This window comes from Colobus angolensis, unplaced genomic scaffold, assembly GCF_000951035.1.
Source record: "Colobus angolensis palliatus isolate OR3802 unplaced genomic scaffold, Cang.pa_1.0 Scaffold359, whole genome shotgun sequence".
NCBI lineage: Eukaryota > Metazoa > Chordata > Mammalia > Primates > Cercopithecidae > Colobus > Colobus angolensis.
In genome coordinates, this window is record NW_012116921.1 from 2,022,972 (window position 1) to 2,036,538 (window position 13,567).

Consider the following 13,567-nt stretch of genomic DNA (forward strand, 5'->3'; position numbering starts at 1 on the left):
GCAAGCTCCGCCTCCCGGGTTCACGCCATTCTCCTGCCTCAGCCTCCCGAGTAGCTGGGACTACAGGCGCCCGCCACCTCGCCCGGCTAGTTGTTTGTATTTTTTGGTAGAGACGGGGTTTCACCGTGTTAGCCAGGATGGACTCGATCTCCTGACCTCGTGATCCGCCCGTCTCGGCCTCCCAAAGTGCTGCGATTACAGGCTTGAGCCACCGCGCCCGGCCTATTTGCTTTCTTATTAACTTGAAATGTCAATGTTGAGGCGAATTCTTGCTTTTCAACTTTACTACTATGATTCTTATGTGTGTGTGTGATATTTGAAGACATGTGAAAATCCCCTTTCACCCTTTTCGGTATCTAGGGAGCCAGATTTCTTTCTGTTTGTTAAGATATAATACAATTTCTCACAAATGTGAAAGACCCAGTCTTCAGGTTCTCTAAAATAATTTACTGTGTCAAGTTTTGATAATATTCCTAGCTCTCTGAAAATGATTGAATCAAATAAGTATTTTTTTTTTCTGCAAACACTACCCACCAGAACAATTTCCGATTGTTAAATAGTAAAGTCACCATTCCTTTGGTAATGAATATTTAAAGGAACTCCCTTGGAAATGAATTTTGTAATAGGTGATTTTTTATTATGTTTTTACTCTGTGCGATACTGATCCTTGCACTGGATTTCAGTTTGGCAATATGCTTTTTAAAACTGGGAGTCTTAAGGTGACTTTGGGATATTAGCATTTTTCACTAAGTTTTTTGGATTTGAAAGTACCTTTTGACATTGAGTATTTCTTGGTGATGCTAAAAAAATTGATAAATAGCTGACAAACCTCTGTAACCTACAGGTAGGCTAGATCAATGTTATACATTTCTAATGTCAAGGTGTCTTTAAAGTAGAGAATTTTGAAGAGTAGAAAATCATAGCTGTCAAAATGCACAAAGATGAACATTCAGAAAGAATTGCTGAATCATCATTGCTTGGCATACAGAGTAGGCGTTCTCATTTCTTTAAAGGTTAACACATGATTATTACCCTTCATTATATTCTAAACATATATGTACATTTTCTTTTCCTCATAAAGGTTTTTTTAATGTTTACAGACTCAAGGTATTTGGACTGTGTGCAATTCTTTTGACATTTTCTTATTAATCTATCTATCTAACAGAAATGAGAACATTTTTGAAAAGATGAGAATTCCATACAGGAGATAAAAGATGAGTTATATACATTGAAAATGTCTCATAAATGCCCAAAATATGTTATATTTTCAAAAGCAGGCATCAAAAGGATATATAAATGCTATAATCTAACTTTGTTAACAAAAAATTATAAAACTACACCAAATAATCATGAATATTCATAGAAAACAGGATTAGAAGTAAATACAGCAATATTTAACAGGGATTACTTAAAATGGTATTGTAGGGAGAGTTTTAAAAACTTTTTTTCTGTGTTTTCCAAAATCTCCAACAATGCATATATATTTATAATTAGGGAAATGTGTTTTTGAAAGAAAAAAATATTTCTCATACTACTGCCCCTTAAGTGGCATATCCAAATTTTACATTGATCCAGTTGCAGTTAAGCCTTGTAAGGAACATGAGTATGTACTGTCTGTAACCTGATACTTTGTTCTAGCTTTCCTGCAGCACCAAAATTCTTTAAATAGGGACCCTGTAGGGTGGCTGCTGGGGACAGGGGTTGAGGGGGTGGCAGGGACCTCATTCAATTTTAGTTTAGTTGAAGTAACTAAATCCAGATACTAAAATTTCAAAAATAAATATTTGTTTGCCAGAACTATGAACTCATGTATACTAGAAATAACTAGTTAGCTAAAATCATGTTTAAGTCCTTTACTTATTTTAAAATAACGCATTTGAATTTTATTATAGATGATATTTTAACAATGTGAAACTAGTACACAAAGTTTCTGGTGTTTCTGATTGATAGATGTCAGGAATATTTGAAGACGATGTAAATTATTTAAAAATCCTAATTTAAGTAACCCATATTTTAATATCATATACTTAAAAAAAAGCTTAAAATTAAATAATGCCTAAAGCAGAGTCAGCCTTCCTTTTATCTGTATATTAACTTTAACTTCTTTTCACATATGGTGTTTAATGGCTGTAATGATTTTTCACCTAGTATGGAATACATAAATATATAGTTGTGACATTCTGTGTTGAAATATTGGCATGTTAACCCATTTGGCCTGTTTAATTAGGAAATAAAGATGGTAGAGCCAGTCGGAAAATGAATAGTTAATCGTGGAGGAGGAGAAAACATAGCTCAGTACTTTGACTAGAGGCAGCTGGGAAAGTGACGTCCTGTAGCATTTGCTGTTCTAGAAAGTACAGAGACACGTAGTGAAAATGGGAGGATCTAGAAGGAGGCTGTCTCCTGTGTAGTGTATATTTATCTGTAAGTGAGCCGTTGGGGAAGGATTGAATACAGAGACGCTGTCTGCTTGCTGCCTTAAGACAGCTAGCTGAATTGCTGATTAACTTTTAAAATACCCAGCTTGGTTTATTTTTCTTAGAATCTGTCTATTGCTAAGACTGGGGACACTGTTTTCTTTTACAAAGGGAAATCTAAGTTAATTTCAAGGCATTCGAAATGGGGAAAGACTATTATTGCATTTTGGGAATTGAGAAAGGAGCTTCAGATGAAGATATTAAAAAGGCTTACCGAAAACAAGCCCTCAAATTTCATCCGGACAAGAACAAATCTCCTCAGGCAGAGGAAAAATTTAAAGAGGTCGCAGAAGCTTATGAAGTATTGAGTGATCCTAAAAAGAGAGAAATATATGATCAGTTTGGGGAGGAAGGTAAGTATTCTCTGCATATCTTTCTGTCTCTTCGGCTCTGTCTCTTTTTTTTTCTCTCTCCCAGCCTTTTTTCCCCTCTCTCTCAGCTTGTGGTTGTCCTTAAATTGGATTCTCAGTCATATGAAAAGTAGAAGGACAAATAATGGATAATAACAAGATTTCATCTCTGATCATATGAATGAGTATTGCAGAGCTATGAATGAAATGTCCTTGTTTGCCTTTTTTATTTTAGCATTTTGTATTATACATATTTTTCATTAGACTTACAATGTTAACATTGTATATTTTAAAAGAAACCTTGAATTTCCATACCTATTAGTAAATTGTGTCAAAAGTCTTATGCAACCTGTTTCATTTTCTAACAAATTTTCTGCAACAACCAATAGAGTCTTTAGTCATTTAAAACCTTAAGATTGGCGTTTCAGGTTCTGAGTAGTTTATACTGTATTCACAAAAACAAAAAGTAGTTTTTGCCTTTCTTATAGCAAGGCTAGTTTAGACTGAACAAGACAGAGTTGTGACTCTCAGAAGCAGAAGGCGCAGGCATTTAGCTTCTAGTTGTTTTTGGCATTCTGCCTGGAGAGGAAAGAATTTTCCTGATGTCATAAAATACCAGAACAAGTTTTTAGCTTAATTGTAAACAATAATTGTGTGCCAAGAAAATGAGATCTCAGAAATACAATTTTTGACCTAAAATGGCCACCTAGTTAGAATAATTATTGATTTACTTTTAGGTGACATTATTTCTTTTGAAATTTTACTATCTAGGTATAGAGAAAAACATGACAACTTCCCTTTCCTCTCCCTGCCATACTTTTGTTTTTTGCATTGTGAGATCAAAAACTAGTGAGCACAGTAAAAGACGATAATTTCAGATTATCCTTTTCTCATTCTTCATTTTAAATCAGGTTTGTCCATCACTTCCATATAAATGGGGCTATGAAGTAAGACTATTTCAAATTACTAATTGATAACAAAAAACTTTGACTTGTACTGGTTTGGGGATTTTCAAATTTTAACATCAGGACTAAGTTATTTTATTATTAGTTTTTCCCCCAAAATACTGGCTTTCAAATCATTGTAGCTATGAAAACTTTTTTGTTATCCCTTTGATTCCTTTATTACATTTAACATCAAATTTTCCTAGAAATATATCCTTAAAATTATAGTGAAGCAGTGACTGCTTATTTTGAATGAAACAAATGTAGATAAGCAGGGTGATTGTATATAGAGGGTTTTTTTCCTTCTTGTTTTGTTTAACTTTTCTGATCTATTAGTTGCCCAAAATTGAAGTTTATGTTGCTGGTTTTGGTGTGGTGAGGACCTACAGTGTCAGGTTCTCACAAAGTAAATATTGAAAAAGGCAAATACTGGGCAGTTCAATCCTGCATGATACCCATGGCCATATTACCCAATATATCATGACTTGGTTTATCTCAAAAGCTAAGCAGGATTCTGAGATACTACCAATAATGTACTACTATTTCTGAAGGAGTTATTTTGTAATTTTGTAAAGAAATTCACAAACATGGAATAACACTGTGAATTCCTGTGAAAAAGCAGATATCCACTGCTTTATATTTAAAATATTTTGCAACAGTTCACTGATAGCTCAAGTTTGTGGCTAAGCCATTAGATTCAGGGTTAGTAAGGATATTTGTCTTCAGAATTTTCAAGTCACCAAATGATACATTTTTCTTGATTTAACATTACCTCTTAATAGTGCTTTCCTAGAGTGATTTTTCTTATTTAATTTTTATTGGGCATTACACAGTGAGTGAATTTTTTAAAAAACTAAATCACCCTGAATCTGTATACCCTGAATTTTTTTTTTTTTACTTACATAATTGATATAAGTGATAGGAGGAGTGAGGAGAGAATACATTTTTTAAAACATAGAAATATATTATGCAGAAATACCATTCTCTAGTTATAGGTTACTTGAAAATACAGTTGAATGGGCCAGGCGCGGTGGCTCACGCCTGTAATTCCAGCACTTTGGGAGGCCGAGACAGGTGATCACCTGAGGTTAGGAGTTCAAGACCAGCCTGGTCAACATGGTGAAACCCTGTCTCCACTAAAAATACAAAAATTAGCTGGGTGTGATGGCGGGCGCCTGTAATCCCAGCTCCTTGGGAGGGTGAGGCAGGAGAATCACCTGAACCCAAGAGGCGGAGGTTGCAGTGAGCCGAGATCGAGCCACTGAACTTCAGCCTAGGCGACAGAGCGAGACCCCGTCTCAAAAAAAAAAAAAAAAAGAAAATACAATTGAATGAAAGTTGTTTTAATTATTTTTTAGAATGATTCTTTCTTCACAGGAAAGTATTATATTTATTTGCCGTTTATTCAGAATATCTCATTTCTTCTATTAAAAATCCCATTTAGATACACTGTGAAAGTAGGGGAAAACATTTTTTCTCTTTGCCTTTTATGTATATCCAGACATGGTTCCGTAGGTTTCTCCAGCAGTAACAAAACACTGAACTTTAGGACTATGGAAACACTATTAATTTACCTGGTATCCTTCTTCCCGCTCCCCCTCAGTTATTACAGTCTTGGGACTTAGAGCTGGGATGGTGGGAATAAGGAACCATGAACTGAAAAGTATATAAGTTGCATATGCTAAATTTATGTATTTAGGCATGAAAGAACCAGTAATCCAGTTTGTGTTCTGAATATTCACAATTTAAAACGTTTTGTTTTAAAAACGGTTGGCTAGCTGGGTGAGGTGGCATATACCTGTAGTCTCAGCTAATAGGGAGGCTGAGGCTGAAGGACTGCTTGAGCCCAAGAGTTTGAGTCCAGCCTTTGCAACATAGCAAGACCCTATCTCTAAGAAAAACAAAGGAAAGAAAAAAAAATACAGATACCTCAAATTTAGGAATCTATAAAAGGGAAACAAAAACATGTCCATACAAAGACATGTATCTGAATGCCTATAGCAGCATTATTTATAATAGCCCCAAACTGGAAACAATCTGAAAGCACCATAAATTGGTGAATTAAACAAAATATGCTATATACATTCTATGAGGAACTATTTAGCAATAAAAGGACCAATTTGTGAAACATGCTACACCATGGGTGAACCTCAGAAACTATGCTCAATGAAAGAAGCCAGATGTAAAAGACTACATATTGTATGATTTTATTTATGTGAAATGTCTGGAAAAGGCCAGTACATAGAAAAAGAAAGTAGATCTTTCTTGCCTAGGACTTGAGGTGGGAGCGGGGATTAGCTACAAATAACAACTAGAGAATTCTTTGGAATGATGGAAATGTTCTATAACTGGATTGTGATGATGGTTATACAACTCTATCAATTTACTATAATCAATTGAATTGTATTTGTACAAGAGGTTAATTTTATGTATGTAATAAATCTCTTTTTAAAAATAAATTTTCTCTATAGTTGAATCATTTGAAAACAGAAACCACAGAACTACAGAAATTTAAAATTGGATTCTGAACCACTCTCTCCCAAAGTTTTAGGTTTAGTCTTGAAGAGTTTAGTGGATGTCAGCAGAAATTTGTATTAAGAGATTTAAAAGAAAAGATTTTCAATAACACATCCTCATTTATTCCAGTTCTCTAACTTTCCTTTTTTTATACTTTCCGTATTTTGTTATTGCTTATGATTTATTCAGTAACTTTAAATATTAAAAGGTAGTGTTTAAATGATAAAACTTATATTTATTAATCTTTATACTAGTTCTATTCTTTAACTTATATATTTAGCTAGCTGGATTTTTAAAAATTTACTATGTGTTCTGAAAACATGTAAGTAAATTTGATTTTTGTGAATTAAAACTGTTTAAAAGATCTCAGAATCTCATTATTTTTTAACTGAAGTCTTGCTATAAATCTGGATTTTTACATATTAGATCTCCTTGGAGTAAGAGTTATTAAAGTACTATGTTTTTTTCTTTGCAATCTGAATTTTTCTCCAGTGTTTCTTCTTTTGGAAACTTTTAGTCAACCTTAACTAATTAGTGGGAATCATTGTTATAGATAGTATTCCAAACATGTATTTGGTTTGGGACTGCAAACTGGTTGACTGGTTAGTTGTAAAATAATAGCAGTCCTGCTAAATCATAGGCAAATGTTGATTCTCTAGTGCATTTTTTGATCACACAAAGTGATGATAGTGTCTAGAAAACATTTGAATAGCAGAGGGAATCCAATTGAATATTAAACATTTCCATTAGCATTCAAAATGCACATGATTAAGAACTGACCATAAAGTTAATGTGACATTACTTACAGTTTTTTTTTTTTTTTTTTTTTTTTTTTTTTTGAGACGGAGTCTCGCTCTGTCGCCCGGGCTGGAGTGCAGTGGCCGGATCTCTGCTCACTGCAAGCTCTGCCTCCCGGGTTCACGCCATTCTCCTGCCTCAGCCTCCCGAGTAGCTGGAACTACAGGCGCCCGCCACCACGCCCGGCTAGTTTTTTGTACTTTTTAGTAGAGACGGGGTTTCACCGTGTTAGCCAGGATGGTCTCGATCTCCTGACCTCGTGATCCACCCGTCTCGGCCTCCCAAAGTGCTGGGATTACAGGCTTGAGCCACCGCGCCCGGCCCTACTTACAGTTTTATATGCTACACAATGCAAGTGATACTTGCATAATAATGTATGTTATAGTGGCATGAATTTTGGTAGGATTTTTTTCTTTTTTTGTTGTTGTTTTTGAGACAGAATCTTGCTCTGTCACCCAGGCTGGAGTGCAGTGGTGCGATCTTGACTCACTGCAACCTCCGCCTCCCCAGTCCAAGTGATTCTCCTGCCTTAGCCTCCTGTGTAGCTGGGATTATAGGTGCACCACCACGCCTGACTAATTTTTGTATTTTTAGTAGAGACAAGGTTTCACCATGTTGGTCAGGCAGATCTCGAACTCCTGACCTCATGCTTCACTCGCCTTGGCCTCCTAAATTGCTGGGATTACAGGTGTGAGCCACTGCACCGGTCTAGGATTTTTTTCATTCATTAGAGTAGCTTCATTCTTTGTCTGAGCTGTGTAGTTGACTGTTTAATAGTGTCTAGGAAAACCTCAAAGCTGCATTGGAGTCTTTTTATCAGCTTTGATAAGTTACTTCAGACTTTGTATGAATCTTCTCAGGGACTTTGTAATTCTGACCGAATTACCATTTTTGGCAGAGGAGGAAGAGGTTTTCGAGAAAGCCAAACCCATGATGTAATAAATTAAAACGTTATTATTTCTTTTCATGAATTCATTATGGGTGCAAGTATTTAAATTTTGTCTTATAAGAGGCTAGACTGGGCAGGCTGATTTACCCAGTTTACTTAGTTAAGTAGTTATATTCCCTTAAGTCTATGGGATGAAGGATAAAATGATTTGAATAATTTAAGCATTGGTTGAGTCACTCTGGTCATGACCTTGAGCTACATATTATTCTATCATTAAAAAAAAATCTGCCATTAGCTTTTTAACATTTGGAGTTATAATTATACTACTAAAATTTGTAAAAGGGAAATTTGGATGAGCTGGTTATGAAAAGATCTTGTCCTGCTTATACCTGTCATTCAGTTTCTACAAGGAATTTCCCTAACTGCTATTTGGATATATTGTTCAATACATATTTTGACAATTTTCAGATTATTAGGTCTCTCTTGATCTCTCCAGATTTCTATTCAGGCATGAAGGTAAAAATTTAGATATCACTTGAGACTCTGTTAGATGAAATAGAATGTATATATATACCTTTTAATGGAAGAAGCCAAATGTAGAATAAGACATAAGCAAAACTAAGTTTCTTTAAAGTATGCTGTGTGTTAGTGGCATTTTAAATTGTTAAATCTCTCATATATGTATATGTGTGGTTATATTTTACATTGTTTTTGCTTCTGCCTTTTTCTCTGTACTGATATTCAAGACACTTTTTTTAGTTTTGATTTAGAAGGACTTTAGGAATTAGTTCACTCCCTTCATTCACTAAGCGTGAATGCCTACCATTTTCAGCCCTGTATGCATGAGCAATGCAAAATGAATATATTTCCTGCCTTCAAATCACTCACTGTTTGGAGATATTAGAATCTCCTAGCTTAACCTGTTGAATTTTTCATAGTTTTATGATCTTTAGATTCTTTTCCTGCTTGTTTCTTGGTCAGTATTGACCTCTAAAAGATCACCATACTGTTGTTTTTTAGGTTTTAGTAGAACATTTCTTTCACACGTAGTGGAAAATGTTGTTTCAAATATAATCTTTTCTGGGTTAAATATTACTTTGTGGAACCTTTAAGCAAAGGGTCAAAAAGTTACTATATTGTTGCCTGAGGTGGATTGTTCACAAGAGACAGAAATAACCCATATAGAGGCCTTACATGTCAAAGTTTACAGCTCTTGATTTCAGTCTTCTTCTCACAAGCATTGAAATTAATGCTAAGATGTGGTATGCCTAGATAAACAAATTTGGTATCTAGAGTAGGAATGACAATTTTAGTGTGTAAAAAACTATTTTTCATTATTATAATTTTTTTACTCTCTGCCACAGTTCTATTTTAATTCTTCTTCTTTTTTTTTTTTTTATTTGAGATGGAGTTTTGCTCCTTTTACCCAGGCTGGAGTGCAATGGTGCAGTCTTGGCTCACTGTAACCTCCACCTCCCAGGTTCAAGCAATTCTCCTGCCTTAGCCTCCCAAGTAGCTGGGATTATAGGCGTGTGCCACCATGCCCAGCTAATTTTGTATTTGTACTAGAGATGGGGTTTCACCATGTAGACCAGGCTGGTCTCAAACTCCTGACCTGAAGTGATCCACCCGACTTGGTCTCCCAAAGTGCTGAGATTACAGGTGTGAGCTACTGCACCTGGCCCTATTTTAATTCTTAAACAGTAAAAGATGATCTGAAATAAAATTAGTTAGAATGAATATGGTATTTTTTATTACATTATATTTTTACATATTTCTATTTTATTTATATATAAACAGTATGAATGTGGTATCTTGTATTTTACAATATATTTTATTAATATATTTATATTTTTAAATGTTATATATATGTTTGGTTATAATACAAATTAAAGATTTAAGTTCTATACTTTGTATCAATTACTGAAGACCTTCCAACTGACATCTTTTAAAAACTTACATATTTATAAGTAGATAGTTATATAATTTATATATTTCAGCATGCCAGATCAGTAGTTTATAAGATAAGAAGTTCCTAATTTTCTTTTCTTTTTCTTTTTTTTTCTTTTCTTTTTTTTGAGACGGAGTCTCACACTGTTGCTTGGGCTGGTGTGCAGTGGCGCGATCTTGGCTTACTGCAACCTCCGCCTCCTGGGTTCAAGTGATTCCCCTGCCTCAGCCTCCCAAGTAGCTAGTATTACGGGCGCCCACCACCACACCTGGCTAATTTTTTGTAATTTTAGTAGAGACGGGGTTTCACTGTGTTGGCCAGGCTGGTCTCAAACTCCTGACCTCGTGATCCGCCTGCCTCGGCCTCCCAAAGTGTTGGGATTACAGGCGTAAGCCTCTGCACCTGGCCTTATTTTATTTTTCTTACCTACCTGAGGAACAAAGAATCAGGAATAAATTATTAAAGATGCTGATTTGGCCAGGAGCAGTGGCTCATGCCTGTAATCCCAGCACTTTGGGAGGCCGAGGCAGGCAGATCATCTGAGGTCAGGAGTTCGAGACCAGCCTGACCAACATGAAGAAACCTGTCTCTACTAAAAATACAAAGTTAGCCGGGCGTGGTGGCGCATGCCTGTAATCCCAGCTACTCGGGAGGCTGAGGCAGGAGAATCGTTTGAACCCAGGAGGCGGAGGTTGCGGTGAGCCGAGATTGCATCATTTGCCCATACTCCAGCCTGGGCAAACAAGAACGAAACTCTGTCTCAAAAACAAAACAAAACAAAACAACAACAACAAAAAGTGCTAATTTGGAGGAAGAATTTGAAAACTAACAATTTAACTTAGGATGTAATTATTAAGAGTTTTATAGCTGTTCTGTATTTAGTTAAAGTGGCATTTCTGGCCAATATTAATACATTTTAATGTAAGTTAGCCAAAGTTTATTAGCAATACAGTTTTTGAAAGTTTAACTTCTAAGAGTTGCAAGCTTTTTTCTAATCATGCTTATCTCTTCAATTAGGGTTGAAAGGAGGAGCAGGAGGTACTGATGGACAAGGAGGTACCTTCCGGTACACCTTTCATGGCGATCCTCATGCTACATTTGCTGCATTTTTCGGAGGGTCCAACCCCTTTGAAATTTTCTTTGGAAGACGAATGGGTGGTGGTAGAGATTCTGAAGAAATGGAAATAGATGGTGATCCTTTTAGTGCCTTTGGTTTCAGCATGAATGGATATCCAAGAGACAGGAATTCTGTGGGGCCATCCCGCCTCAAACAAGATCCTCCAGTTATTCATGAACTTAGAGTATCACTTGAAGAGATATATAGTGGTTGTACCAAACGAATGAAGATTTCTCGAAAAAGGCTAAACGCTGATGGAAGGAGTTACAGATCCGAGGACAAAATTCTTACCATTGAAATTAAAAAAGGGTGGAAAGAAGGCACCAAAATTACTTTTCCAAGAGAAGGAGATGAAACACCAAATAGTATTCCAGCAGACATTGTTTTTATCATTAAAGACAAAGATCATCCAAAATTTAAAAGGGATGGATCAAATATAATTTATACTGCTAAAATTAGTTTACGAGAGGTAAGTTGGTAGGACCTAAAATCCTGAGACCAAATAATTATGTGGTTAATCATAGGGAGTGTATCTAGATAATAGCTGACATTTGTTTAATGCCTATTATATGTTAAAAATAATTATTATAACAATCCTCTAAGATAGTACTGGTATTATGCCTCTTATATGGATGTGATTATATTTTCTAACTTTAGTTACTTAGAATTAAAGTGTCAATTTTAAGTGCTAACTGGATTATGTACTATGAGGCTGCTTTTACAAATGTGCTTTATGAGATCTGCATTGGTAATCTCAATACATTAGTCCTTGTATATAGGGTTTGTTCTAAAATTGTTAATATGGAGTAATAATTGCATAACAAAAAGGTATTAGAAGAAAATAATTTATAATTCACTATAAATAATAAATTTGTATACCTTTAGTTAATAAAAATACACATTTATAAGTTCATATAAATATATACGTTTATAAATTATAATGGTACTGTACTGCATAATACAGTTATTACTTGAGTTCTTATTTGCACTATTTTTTTTTTTTTTGAGACAGAGTCTTGCTCTGTCACCCAGGTTGGCATGATCTCGGCTCACTGCGACCTCCGCCTCTGGGTTCAAGTGATTCTCCTGCATCCGCCTCCTGAGTAGCTGGGATTACAGGTGCCTACCACCACACCCAGCTAATTTTTGTAGTTTTAGTAGAGACGGGGTTTTACCATGTTGGCCAGGCTGGTCTTGAATTCCTGACCTCAGGTGATCCACCCACCTCGGCCTCCCAAAGTGCTGGAATTACAGGTGTGAGCCACCACGCCCAGCCTATTTGCACTATTTCTCAAATTGGATTGTAACTCTGCAAATATGGTCATAGCAGTTCCCTGCTTCAAATTCTTAAATTGCCCTACATAACCTCTACCATAAAGTCCAAACTCTTTAGCTTAAAATAAGTAATTTTAAATCTGATGTCTACCCCTAAAATGTATATGCACTTCTCCAAGTTTGCTCTATTATTGTTATTTATTATTATTATTTTTTTGAGATGGAGTCTTGCTCTGTCACCCATGCTGGAGTGCAGTGGCACAAATTCTTGGCTTACATCTCCCAGGTTCAAGTGATTCTCCTGCTTCGGGCTCCCGAGTAGCTGGGATTACAGGTGCCCGCCACCATGCCCAGCTGATTTTTTTATTTTTAGTATTTTATGGGTTTCACTGTGTTAGCCAGGATGGTCTCGATCTCCTGACCTTGTGATCCGCCCGTCTCGGCCTCCCAAAGTGCTGGGATTACAGGCTTGAGCCACCGCGCCCGGCTATTTTTAGTATTTTTAGTAGAGATGGTTTTTTACCATGTTGGCCAGGCTCGTCTAGAACTCTTAACCTCAAGTGAACCGCCCGTCTCGGCCTCCCAAAGTGCTGGGATTATAGGTGTGAGCCACCCCACCCAGCCCAGTTTGCTCTATTGTTATCTTGTATACTTGAGCTCTACTCTGTGGAACACTGTTGTTTGTCACCCTGCTCTAATACCTACCTGCTACTGGTCCAATGCTCAGTTCAAGTATCCTCTGCTCCCAGAATCTAAGGGGTTAAGTTGGGTGCTCTTTCTCTCTCAAAAGACTTCCATGCTTACCTTTGTTCCTACACTATACAGTATTATAATGGCTAGTTTGCTTCTGTTTCTGTGAGTTCCTTGTGCATTCCTTGAGCTGAGGTCTGTGTTCACGGTCCCTATAAGGCTCACCATCTAGCCGGAATGTGTGGCATATAGTAAATGTTCAGTAAACATTTGTTAGATGAAACAAATATATTTCTTGTCCTAATAGTTTCCAGAAAAATAGTTGCTCCTATCCTGTTCTTTCTAGTCCTGAATTTCTCCCTCTTCTCCCATTCCAATCCCTGCATCTTGAATGTATTAATAGCAGCTTCAAAATAACCATGTCATTCCAGGGCAGTGTGGAATATATCCTTTACTTTTTTTTTATTTTTTTTTTTTTTTTTGGTGACATATGTAATAATGCATGTCCTGAAGGAATTTTCCTTTTTTTTTTTTTTTTTTGAGACAGAGTTTTGATCTT

At 36.0% G+C, this 13,567-nt stretch overlaps 1 protein-coding gene across 2 annotated transcripts in view; it reads left to right on the plus strand.

Moving 5' to 3' along the window:
- The window catches only part of DNAJB4 (DnaJ (Hsp40) homolog, subfamily B, member 4), a 37,799-nt gene that overhangs the window by 21,633 nt on the left and 2,599 nt on the right, over window positions 1-13,567 (plus strand). The window contains exons 2-3 of one of the 2 annotated variants that reach the window (XM_011953167.1): window positions 2,589-2,830; window positions 10,944-11,512. In XM_011953167.1, coding sequence (XP_011808557.1) covers window positions 2,620-2,830; window positions 10,944-11,512 — 780 coding nt within the window. In that variant the 5' untranslated portion in view covers window positions 2,589-2,619. Of the gene's footprint in view, window positions 1-2,332; window positions 2,831-10,943; window positions 11,513-13,567 lie in introns of those variants that run through there. The other variant, XM_011953166.1, reaches the window with a different exon arrangement.